Source organism: Pecten maximus, chromosome 1 (genome assembly GCF_902652985.1).
Source record: "Pecten maximus chromosome 1, xPecMax1.1, whole genome shotgun sequence".
In the NCBI taxonomy this organism is placed as follows: Eukaryota; Metazoa; Mollusca; class Bivalvia; order Pectinida; family Pectinidae; genus Pecten; species Pecten maximus.
The window spans coordinates 54,771,219-54,784,631 of record NC_047015.1 but is presented as its reverse complement, the minus strand read 5'-3'; the positions used below and the strand labels follow the sequence as shown (position 1 = coordinate 54,784,631).

Below are 13,413 nucleotides of genomic sequence, written 5' to 3'. Positions count from 1 at the left end.
AAGGGTTGACAGAATAGGATTTCACAGATTTTGCTATTAAGCTTATGCCCAATCAATGTTGCTCAGTGTTTAGTTTTGCCTTACAGCAGGAAGAACAGGACATGGGTGATTTGTCTGTGGCTGGCAGTGTGAGAGAATACTTGTCAGTCTACAAGAACTTCTCTGAGAACTTCAGCACAGCCCTGAAGATTGTCATCACCGAGGATGTGCTCAAAGAAGGGATGGCTGAGGCTGACTCCATCATAGACTCCCTCATCAGTCAGGTCTCACAGTAAGTGGATCAGCTGACAATCTTCAGACTTCAGATCACACCCGGGCATTTACACCTGTCAGTTTTTTGTTTAAAAATGGTGTTGGTTTTTTTTTATATATATATTTGTAAAAGAAATTCTGAATTTTTTTTTAAATGCAATTTTTTTTTTTTTTAATTTCTAAATGTTCTAATTGATTATTAAAATATTTGGTATGTCATGAATATTAAAAGTCCATTAACATAATATGAATATTTTTTGTATCTATTCTTTGTTTAAAAGTTTCAGACACTTTCTAAATTGAAACCTGGGAATGGATTTTACTAAGGACTTTTCCAGTAAAACATCTATCCCACCCCAGGACTCCAGGTTTTGTTAAGGGGTACCACCAATAGAATTTTTTTTAATAAATTACATAGAAGTAATAGGAAGGAAATCCAACCATGGATAGAAGTGATTTATTTTAGAGTCCTTGGATCAGGTAGATATTTTAATGGCATAGCCGTAAGATACAAGTTCTTATAATTTCAGGATTTACGACGACCTTGTGAACTTAGCACCACCCTTGTTATCCCTGGAGGACAACCAGGAGTCTGCGGACTACAATTTTGTTTCTGGTAAATCAAATAGCCATGTTGTTGGTACTATATCGGTCAACTCTTCAAAATTGAAATGTGCAATGAAACTCATTGCAAATGATGTAGTGTATATACTGCTAATCCTCTAATTTACAAATAACACTACAGTAAAACACGGTTATAACGAATCCCAGGGGACCAACTGAATCAGTTCGTTATATTGATAGTTTGTATTACATGTATTACAAATTTTATTGTTTTTTCCTAAAAACTTCGCTGTATGAAAATACTAAATAAAATTACAAGCAAGTACAAATGATTACGGAATGTTCCTCCTCTGTCTCTATTTTCTCCTCGTCTTCACTGTCCAAAACGTTCATAACGTCTTTTACAACATCTGCATCAATACTGACGAAATCGGTCGCGGTGACCTTTACCCCGGAAGTCTCGTTTTCACTAACTCTCAATCGCTTGATGATAAAGCCATTGTGAAACACACATGTACTGTGTACACACTAATTAGACATCTAAGAATGGATTAACAACTTGACATAAACATCGACAAAACAACTCACTTTATTCAGAGGTCATCGAAAACATAACTCACCGATTCAATAGCCGAACAAATATATACCCTGAAACATGCCCTCGGGTGCCTAACGATAACACGGTCGTGATCACCAGGGTATGACGCCGACTTCGGAGATGAGTTCGTACTATAGTGTTAAAATAACATGGAATTTCAGCCGACGGGGCCACTAAATTGGTTCGTTATAGACAATATTTCGCTATGTGAAATTCGCAATATAATTACAGAATTACATAGAAGTAAGAGGGAGAATAGCTGGGGAATCGGAATCAGTTCGCAATATCCATAAAATCGCTATAAGCGTGTTCGTACTAAACGTGTTTTACTGTATCTATTTAGGCTCAGTTATGTGTGCTGTCTTCATTTCATTCTGGATTTCAGATTATATAGAAACTATGTAAAATATGAAAGGTAATTTAGGGCAATTTTGTCCAAGAAATCTGAAAATCATTTAGTAAAAGGCCAAGTGAAATTTTCTACACCTAGTACCAATTCACCTTATTGAGTTTACCTCAAGCTGAGCTAAGACTTCTTTTCAAAATATGTTTGACATAGATACTTCAGCACTTATTGACACAGTTTGAGTTGGATACAATGTCTTAGTAACATTACTTTGTTCCAAATCATGAGGTCATTAATATGTATTTGAGTATGTTTGATCTTATGTACACCTTATGGTGTATTTGTCTGGCTTACGCTGTTAATTTGAATCTGTTGATTAACAGTCCTCTTATTATCAAAGGTAAAACTAACAATAAATGGAAGATCAACTTGTACAGCATGTATTTTTATGTGGTTTTTCTGTTTATAAGTTGTGAAGAAATCAGAACTGCGTGACATGCCGAGTCCATCAAGAAAGGGTACACAGGCGCAGCGGGACAACAGCAACACCCCTCCCTATAGCTCCCAGACTGGGGCCCTCGCAAAGATCACAGGTAAATACTGAACACTCCTCCCTATAGCTCCCAGACTGGGACCCTCACCACAATCTCGGGTAAATACTGAACACTCCTCTCTATAGCTCCCAGACTGGGGCCCTCGCAAAGATCACAGGTAAATACTGAACACTCCCCCCTATAGCTCCCAGACTGGGGCCCTCGCAAAGATCACAGGTAAATACTGAACACTCCTCCCTATAGCTCCCAGACTGGGGCCCTCACCACGATCTCAGGTAAATACTGAACACTCCTCCCTATAGCTCCCAGACTGGGGCCCTCACCAAGATCACAGGTAAATACTGAACACTCCTCTCTATAGCTCCCAGACTGGGGCCCTCACCACTATCTCAGGTAAATACTGAACACCCCTCCCTATAGTTCCCAGACTGGGGCCCTCGCAAAGATCACAGATAAATACTGAACACCTCTCCCTATAGCTCCCAAGACTGGGGCCCTCACCACGATCTCAGATAAATACTGAACACTCCTCCCTATAGCTCCCAGACTGGGGCCCTAACCACCATCTCAGGTAAATACTGAACACTCCTCCCTATAGCTCCCAGGCTGGGGCTCTCACCACGATCTCGGATAAATACTGAACACTCCTCCCTATAGCTCCCAGACTGGGGACCTCACCACGATCTCAGATAAACACTGAACACTCCTCCCTATAGCTCCCAGACTGGGGCCCTCACCACTATCTCAGGTAAATACTGAACACTCCTCCCTATAGCTCCCAGGCTGGGGCTCTCACCACGATCTCAGATAAATACTGAACACTCCTCCCTATAGCTCCCAGACTGGGGCCCTCACCACTATCTCAGGTAAATACTGAACACTCCTCTCTATAGCTCCCAGACAGGGGCTCTCACCACGATCTCAGATAAACACTGAACACTCCTCCCTATAGCTCCCAGACTGGGGCCCTCACCACTATCTCAGGTAAATACTGAACACCTCTCCCTATAGCTCCCAGACTGGGGCCCTCACCACGATCTCAGATAAATACTGAACACTCCTCCCTATAGCTCCCAGACAGGGGCCCTCACCACAATCTCAGATAAATACTGAACACCCCTCCCTATAGCTCCCAGACTGGGGCCCTCACCACGATCTCAGGTAAATACTGAACACTCCTCCCTATAGCTCCCAGACAGGGGCCCTCACCACAATCTCAGATAAATACTGAACACTCCTCCCTATAGCTCCCAGACTGGGGCCCTAACCACCATCTCAGGTAAATACTGAACACCCTTCCCTATAGCTCCCAGACAGGGGCCCTCACCACGATCTCAGGTAAATACTGAACACCCTTCCCTATAGCTCCCAGACAGGGGCCCTCACCACGATCTCAGGTAAATACTGAACACTCCTCCCTATAGCTCCCAGACTGGGGCCCTCACCAAGATCTCAGGTAAATACTGAACACTCCTCCCTATAGCTCCCAGACTGGGGCCCTCACCAAGATCACAGGTAAATACTGAACACTCCTCTCTATAGCTCCCAGACTGGGGCCCTCACCAAGATCTCAGATAAATACTGAACACTCCTCCCTATAGCTCCCAGACTGGGGACCTCACCACGATCTCAGATAAATACTGAACACTCCTCCCTATAGCTCCCAGACTGGGGCCCTCACCACAATCTCAGATAAATCCTGAACACTCCTCCGTATAGCTCCCAGGCTGGGGCCCTCACCAAGATCTCAGGTAAATACTGAACAATCCTTCCCTTTACTTTCCTGACTTAAAGCTAATATTTGAAATTTCATGTACATTTTGACATAAATAAATATAAATAAAAAATAGATTTCAACATTTTTTCAAAGCAAAATATTTCATTGTTTGTATGATTGTTATTGCTGGTTGAAGTTTTTATTGACAGTCAAAAATTCATTGGAAAACATCACCCCATTTTATGTACATTTTCAGGGCCAGTGAGTGTGAAGAAACCAGAGAAGTTGTCAAGAGACCCAAGGACAGGTAAAGCTATCCAAGAGAGAAACTCGTACGCAGTCAGTGTGTGGAGACGGGTCAAGATGAAACTGGACGGACGAGACCCTGACATTAACAAACGGTTGTCTGTTGCTGAACAGGTCAGTTTCAAAACGGTTTTCTCGCATATTCATAATTTATTCATGGCTTCATATTACTTTTATTAGACACCTACTGGTGAAACTACAGGGGCTAATGTTTCTTCCCTGTCCGTATATCTATATGTCTACAGTCTGTCTGTCCGTCTGTCTGTCAGTCCATCCAATAAGTTTTGTGAACTTTTCTCACGCATGCTTCAAGATATGTTGTTGAAAGTTGGTATGTAACTTCAGTATGTGTGGCTACAGATCTAGTTTGAGTTTCAGGGTTTTGGGGTCAAGGTCAAGGTTATGGTCATGGTAACGATTTTAGGGGGGGGGGGGGGGGGGGGGGGGGGGGGGGGGGGGGGGGGGGGGGAGGGTGGGGGGGGGGGGACATGTATTGTTTTATCTATACCCAATTATGTGATAAAACATGTTTTAATGTGGCTGTGTTTCTGTTCCCAAGGTGGACTATGTTATCAAGGAAGCCACCAACATAGACAACTTGTCCGTGTTGTACGAGGGATGGACACCTTGGGTGTGAACGACCAATGGAAGTATATTCCAGGCCAAAGTCAAAGTCGCTACAGGCAACGAATCCTCGCAGACCATTGGTCCAATCTCTACAAGCCGTGCAGTCGCAGACTTGCGGTTTAAAATGAGTGGAGAGGATGTCTGACAAGGCGAAGATCAGCTGTACATCCATGCGGATTGTCAAGCGTGACCATCACATAGAAAGCTCAACAAATATATGCTCTCGGGCCCTGCCGGAGGGCCCTGTATACGAGAGCGAGTTTTGCTTTTCCTGTGGAGATAGCTCCGATAAAAAATACCAGTACAGCTAGCAGCACTCAAATCTGTCACAGAGAGGAGGTAGTCGGTATGGAAATTTAGAAAGTGTACGAGAAGGTTAAACAAAGACAGAAAGAAAAGACACACTGGTGACTCGTTTTGCGGTAAGATAGCCAGATGATTTACCAGTATTACCTTATATGGAGAAGTAGGGAAAGTAACTGTGTGAGCAGACGACAGACCAAGAAGATAATTGATGGGAGCAGATGTCAACGCTTAACTTTTTTTTCTCAGAAAAAAGTTTTGCTGCTTAAAAGAAGAAGCATGAAACCTTAGAATATCCTTGTGTAACTCCGAAAGGTGGTTTTACTGCGTGGACAGTAGATGTAGTGAAATTTACCAACAAGAGGCAAAACCTGACACTGGATTTGGAAGTGCATAAATAGAGAGAAAAAAACTATTGTTGTAAATAGAGACAAGAAATTGTCAACCTTGTACCTGTGTTGAAGACATGGGGTCTCTGATAATCCATTTAGTATGAAAGTAAGCCAAGCAGAAGTAAACAGTTACGGCATCGTCAGCTATGGCTTTGGATACTTTATGGTTTGTAGGGAGCTCATCTACTTATGTAATTTTGTATTGTCAAATGTAAAAAAAAAGAGTAATATTTGGTTTTTGTTTTTCCAACATTGTTAACATTTTTTTTTGTATTTTTTTCCTTCATCATTAAAAATGTGGTAGATTTATAGTGCAGAAATCTATGTGAACTTTTGCATGCCACAAATTATACCAGTATTTATCATTCATATAAGTTTCATAAATACAAAAAAAAAAAAAATACCTGAGTGTAATATTTGGTATTTCCTCTGGTTTTGAAGTGAGAGCTATTTAAAATTTCAGTGTTCATAAATATATGATGTAATATTACCATTCATAATATGCTTAACTTATTTCCACCAAACAGTTATCCACCCTCCATGATAAACAATTGTTTAAAGTCTTGTAAATTCAAGTTTATAAAATCAAGGCTGTTGTCAACATTTAACAGTAGAGTTGTATGCTTTGCACCAAGTCATTCTTTGACAATATTTTGAACATTGTTTTAAGTATTTTTTTTCCCCATTGCAAATTTTATGCATTTGTATGGGACAAAGTGGAGTTATATTTAATAAGTGGTTTAAAATGTCACTGGGCATTAACATTTGAGGTGTTTTTTTGCAATTCCCTAATTTTCTGTAAAAGTGATTGATTTTAATAATATGTTCATATTATTTCTTAAATATACCCATTACACCTGTTTGAAATCATAGAAATAGTTTGTGATTGAATTTTAGAAAAAGTCTTGCTTACAGTTTTGAATCAATCATTCAACATATGGAATATTTCAAAAGTAAAGTTTTGTACTTAATCATATCAGTGACAAAACTTACCAGCATTGGATGCTTACGATTGTAGTTGCTTCAAGAAGAAAATTGAAATAATGCAAATCATTCATTGGTAGGCTAAAAGATGATTTAAAATGTAGATTACTCATTGAGGCTCTGAAGTAGGGAGGGGCTTAATTGGAGATCATTTAATGGGGATGCTAAATCGCAGATCATCCATTCACAACACTAAAATATGGCTATACTAAATTGTAGATCACCCTTCACAACACTAAAATATGGCTATACTAAATTGTCGATCACCCTTCTCAACATGAGAATGTGGCTATACTGAATCGCAGAATGCCCTTCACAACACTAAAATATGGCTATACTGAATCGCAGATCACCACTGGAGCTCTAAAATATCTGCTAAAATAGAGACGATGGGGTCATCATAGTGTCCGGTGCTAAAACTCACTATAAGACTATGAATTTGGCTGATATGTGCCTTTGCTATGTAAGTATGACCATGTGAAAAAAACAGACCACGTCATGGAAAGGTAAAATGCTGGGCTGCTGCGATGTTAATCGTAAAACAGGCCAGCATTTTATGGCGATGTGCTTTTGATTGTAAAACAGGCCAGGATTTTATGGCGATGTGCTTTTGATTGTAAAACAGGCCAGCATTTTATGGCGACGTGCTTTATATAACGGTAACAATATTCAAAACTAATGTTTTAAAGCTGAAATATTTTGTTCTAGCATAATTTGGTCTATCATCCATTTCCATACTTTCAGAATTCGGGCACAGGTTTACCTTAATGATAAGTAATGGGGAAAAAAGTCACACTTTTCATACACCACAACATATTATGACCAGAAGTGTTTATTTAGTTTTGTACTCTTGTATTGAAGTTTGGATAGCTTTGATTAAACCCTACTCAAATGTATTCACTTTTTTCAGTTAAGCATTTCAGAGTAAAGTTATTTGCAAATTATTCATTTACACCATTTTACACTTTGATATAATTGCATTAGCTAAAATATCATGTTTAATACATTGCTGATTGGCTAAGGTGTTAGATCAATGCTGACTTGATCTAATATCTTGCCTTACAAAATAATCAACATGTTTGATTCAAGTTCCCATGTTGTGTCAACATCAGTATAGGGTCTTAAGTGGCAAACTTATTTTATCTGTTGCCTTTTGACTCCTGTGCATCAAAATTTCTTTTTCTTTTTAAATGAGTAATATTGTCAGTATTTTTGAAATTTTATTACATGAGTTTTATGACTTGTTCAGAACTGTAATAATAATCCATTTTAAAGTTAGATCTTTAAAGTAGGAGGTATTCTTTGATATTTTATTAGCTGCAGTATTATCGCAGACTACTTCGACTTACTAGTTATGTTGTACAATCTCCTTAGCACTGATTCCTAATTCTAATCACACAAGTAAGTATATCCTGTATTTCGTAAAACCTACATATGGAGTGAAATTTAAATTCAAGATCAGGGGCCTGTCGTTTATGCAGACAAACCGGTTCATCAGTTTTTAATGTAATATTTCGAACATATATCTTGACGGGCCTACAAATGTTAATACAGGCCTTGGGAGTCTTTGTCAAGGCTCATCTGAAAACAATATAAAATCGTCAGGTCCGTCTTTATTTCATAACGAACAACACCAGCCAAACTGGACCATCCGTTTGGACCGCAAAAACGAAAACGGCCTGTGTCATCAAATGAAGTGTACACAAAATATTTGTTGACTATTGAATTTGTAATGAAAACAGACTTTATAGTGAAAACTTTAAGGAAAAACAAGGGAATATTTTTGGAACAGCTGAACTTCAGTCCTTTTTGCCTCCATATGGACATATTTATGTTAGATATTGGGTCACAGTGCTTAAAACCATACAACTGGATACACAGTGTATCTGCAAGAAGGTAGAATCAATTTTACCTAAAAAGTGAAGGCATTTGACTAGTAAAATTTTATAGCGTACAGTAGTTATACTTACTGATGTACACGTTTTGGTATTGCAGGATTATTTTGTTTTGTCAAGAATTTGTGATAAACTTAACACACTTAAGTGAAGTCACAAAATTTGCTATTAAAATGTTTTTGTTAATCTCTCTGAATAAATTTGTAATCAGTGTATTCGTGCAACAGTACTGTTATCAGATATTTTAATTTTATGTTCAAAGCTTGAAGTATTTAATATAAAATCACTTTTATGTAGTCTAACAGAACTTTAGTCATCGTTAAGTGTTTTATTAATTTCTTAATATTAACCAGAAAAAACTTTTAAAGTATTTAAACCCCAAAAATCATACATGTGTGTTGTATTCATGGTACTTAAACTAAAATTTCTCTTCAGTATAACGTTTTGAAATACTAAATGTGTTTGGCACTCACAGTGAAAGAAACTGTTTCACTAACTTGATGCCAACTTATTTCAAATGTGTTATCTCCAGATATTGCATCAGAGACTTGTATAATGGGAAAATTTGAATTCAAAGGGAAGTCATTAATGAAAGTGGTAATTAGGAAAAAAAGATGGAGGGAGGGTATGTAATTATTCAATTTCAGAATTGATGAATGTTGGTTACAGTAAAAGGTCAAGCAGAAATGAGAACATGGTCAACAACTACAAACATTGTAGAAAAAGTTGACAGGCCACTTTCATTTACGGTGGTCCAAACAGTTTGACCAATTGAGCCAGAGTTGTTTATGAAAAAGCTGGTATCTTATTCTGATATCTGGAGAGCATTAACAAAGAATTTCAAGAACCTGCATTAACACCTTCAGGTCAAGTTTTATGCCTGAAATGGCACATTTATATATTGAGTCCATCCCCAGTAGACATTAGATTTACCTAAAATGTTAAAATGTACCCTTTAGAATTCAGTGACATTGTTTATTTTGAATGAGAATAGTTTCATCATATGCTCAATAGAAAGGGAAGATAACTCCCTTGGACGATCATGTACAGGTTACCAGGTGGAGATTTATGAGAATAAAGTCATGTCGAAAGACTGGGTTATAGGAAAAAGTAAATATAGTGTATATGGAAGAGCATGCCAGAAGACAGGAGGGGAGATAACTCCAAAGGCCTAGACATAACTAAAGATTTCTATTGGTTACTATACTATGAACTATTGCCACCTTCATTTGATGTTTATTGTCTAACAATTAAGTCTGAAGATATACTATTGGTCATGCTTCATGTGACAGAATCACTGCATATTATTGCAATTTGATGTAAATAGCTTTGATTTTTTTTTCTTCGTTCCTCTGTGTTTTGTGTAATTCAAGTAAAAAAATAAAGCAACTATGCTTAAAAACCAACTTTGTTAGTCATTTGTGCTTGTGAGGTGATCAAATGAATAGATAACAATTGGTCTGTTGTCTGCCATATCAAAAAGGGCTCTGAAGTTCCAACGGTTTTCTAAGTAAAACGGGGAAATTGGTGAAATGGATGAAAAACTTAATTCTTCCTACACAGTTACCAGCAAGCAAGCATGTAAACTGTAATGTATTTTGACGAAGTGCTGGGAATTGTTATCAGATAAGTTACAAAGTTCAAATTGGTCCAACAACAGAAAGCAGAAACTACGTATTTGTAAGCAATGTTTGCCCCGACTCCTACAAACATACCATAGCCTCCAAAAACACAAGCACCCAACAGACGCATTCATCACACACACATGGGGGGGCTGTCCATAAATAACTGAAGCTATTGATGTTAAACAATACTGAACTGAACCCCAGCTCCCACATTGGCAGAAATAAATCCAAAGAGAAAGCACATGAACACATGGGGGAGAATGTGGATACAACTGTATTGTACCAAGGGATGAGTGCATTATTAACTTAAAAACCACAATGACATAATGGTAACATATATACCTCCAACCACATTGTGACAGGGACATTTTTATCATATTTGAAATCTGGATGAAAGAACTTTTAGTTAATCAAAATATCTTTCCTAGTCGACCTTAGAAATTCAGCTTATCCCTGTTCTTGGCTTCCAAAGACTATAAAAAATAAAGTTAATCCTAATGAATAATTGTCCTTTGTTCAGCTCAATACTGCTATATACATGTACATTGTACATGTACTGCCCTTGGGTATATAACAAGAGCTACACCCATCTGCCCCAAAATTGGACATTTCTGACTTAACTGTAGACCACTGAAGAAATTGCCTCCAAATGTTAGCCTACTTGACAAAACAGACACACACAATATACCATAATGGCTCTCAAATTCAACAGGCATTTAACCAAATGAACTGTATACTTTGTCATGTTGATGGACAGGCACATAGAAAACGTCATCAATATATACTCGCCTTTACTAAGGGGATGCCTTTACAAAGCAGAGGATTCCTCTGCCACGTTTAAGGATTCCTTTACATAAGTATTGGATTCCTTTACATAAGTATTGGATTCCTTTACATAAGTATGGGATTCCTTTAAAAAGTAGGGGATTCCTTTACTATGTAGGGGATTCCCTTACTAAGTAGGGGATTCCTTTACAAAGTAAGGGATTCCTTTACAAAGTAGGGGATTCCCTTACTAAGTAGGGGATTCCTTTACAGAGTAGGGGATTCCCTTACAAAGTAGGGGATTCCTTTACAAAATAGTGGATTCCCTTACAAAGTAGGGGATTCCTTTACAAAGTAGGAGATTCCTTTACCAAGTGGGGAGTCCTTTACAAAATAGGGGATTCCTTTACAAAGTAGGGGATTCCTTTACAAAGCAGGGGATTCCTTTACAAAGTAGGGGATTCCTTAACACAGTATGGGATTCCTTTACAAATAAGGAAATTCCCTTACTAAGTAGAGGATTCCTTTACACAGTAGGGGATTCCCTTACAAAGTAGGGGATTCCTTTACTATGTTGGGGATTCCTTTACAAAGAAGGGGATTCTTTTACCAAGTGGGGAGTCCTTTACAAAGTAGGGAATTCCTTTACAAAATAGTGGATTCCCTTACAAAGTAGTGGATTCCTTTACAAAGTAGGGGATTCCTTTACAAAGTAGAGGATTCCTTTACAAAGTAGGGGATTCCCTTACAAAGTAGGGGATTCCTTTACAAAATAGTGGATTCCCTTACAAAGTAGTGGATTCCTTTACAAAGTAGGCGATTCCCTTACAAAGTAGGGGATTCCTTTACTAAGCAGGGGATTCCTTTACACAGTAGGGGATTCCTTTACAAAGTAGGGGATTCCTTTACTAAGAAGGTGATTCCTTTACACAGTAGGGGATTCCTTTACACAGTAGGGAATTCCTTTACAAAGTCGGGGATTCCTTTACAAAGTAGGGGATTCCTTTACTAAGAAGGTGATTCCTTTACACAGTAGGGAATTCCTTTACACAGTAGGGGATTCCTTTACAAAGTAGGTGATTCCTTTACTAAGTAGGGGATTCCTTTACACAGTAGGGAATTTCTTTACAAAATAGTGGATTCCCTTACAAGGTAGGGGATTCCTTTACCAAGTGGGGAGTCCTTTACAAAGTAGGGGATTCCTTTACAGAGTAGTGGATTCCTTTACAAAGTAGGGGATTCCTTTACAAAGTAGAGGATTCCTTTACAGAGTAGGGGATTCCCTTACAAAGTAGGGGATTCCTTTACAAAATAGTGGATTCCCTTACAAAGTAGTGGATTCCTTTACAAAGTAGGGGATTCCCTTACCAAGTAGGGGATTCCTTTACTAAGCAGGGGATTCCTTTACACAGTAGGGGATTCCTTTACAAAGTAGGGGATTCCTTTACTAAGAAGGTGATTCCTTTACACAGTAGGGGATTCCTTTACACAGTAGGGGATTCCTTTACACAGTAGAGGATTCCTTTACACAGTAGGGGATTCCTTTACAAAGTAGGGGATTTCTTTACTAAGAAGGGGATTCCTTTACACAGTAGGGAATTCCTTTACACAGTAGGGGATTCCTTTACAAAGTAGGGGATTCCTTTACTAAGCAGGGGATTCCTTTACACAGTAGGGAATTCCTTTACAAAGTAGGGGATTCCTTTACACAGTAGGGGATTCCTTTACAAAGTAGGGGATTCCTTTACTAAGAAGGTAATTCCTTTACACAGTAGGGGATTCCTTTACAAAGTAGGAGATTTCTTAACACAGTAGGGGATTCCTTTACAAAGTCGGGGATTCCTTTACACAGTAGGGGGGTCCTTTACAAAGTCGGGGATTCCTTTACACAGTGGGGGATTCCTTTACAAAGTAGGGGATTCCTTTACTAAGAAGGTGATTCCTTTACAAAGTAGGGAATTCCTTTACACACCAGGGGATTCCTTTACAAAGTAGCGGATTCCTTTACTAAGCAGGGGATTCCTTTACACAGTAGGGAATTCCTTTACAAAGTAGGGGATTCCTTTACAAAGTAGGGGATTCCTTTACTAAAAAGGTGATTCCTTTACTAAGAAGGTGATTCCTTTACAAAGTAGGGGATTCCTTTACTAAGCAGGGGATTCCTTTACACAGTAGGGAATTCCTTTACAAAGTAGGGGATTCCTTTACACAGTAGGGGATTCCTTTACAAAGTAGGGGATTCCTTTACTAAGAAGGTAATTCCTTTACACAGTAGGGGATTCCTTTACAAAGTAGGAGATTCCTTAACACAGTAGGGGATTCCTTTACAAAGTCGGGGATTCCTTTACACAGTAGGGGGGTCCTTTACAAAGTCGGGGATTCCTTTACACAGTAGGGGATTCCTTTACAAAGTAGGGGATTCCTTTACTAAGAAGGTGATTCCTTTACAAAGTAGGGAATTCCTTTACACAGCAGGGGATTCCTT

The 13,413-nt window shown here is 38.6% G+C and overlaps 1 protein-coding gene across 1 annotated transcript in view; it reads left to right on the top strand.

Moving 5' to 3' along the window:
• The window catches only part of LOC117338294 (serine/threonine-protein kinase SMG1-like), a 96,291-nt gene extending 86,347 nt beyond the window's left edge, over positions 1-9,944 (top strand). The window contains exons 70-74 of the mRNA XM_033899586.1: positions 87-271; positions 783-868; positions 2,231-2,353; positions 4,288-4,451; positions 4,897-9,944. Coding sequence (XP_033755477.1) covers positions 87-271; positions 783-868; positions 2,231-2,353; positions 4,288-4,451; positions 4,897-4,974 — 636 coding nt within the window. The 3' untranslated portion in view covers positions 4,975-9,944. The remainder of the gene's footprint in view (positions 1-86; positions 272-782; positions 869-2,230; positions 2,354-4,287; positions 4,452-4,896) is intronic.
• Positions 9,945-13,413: the final 3,469 nt, after the last annotated feature.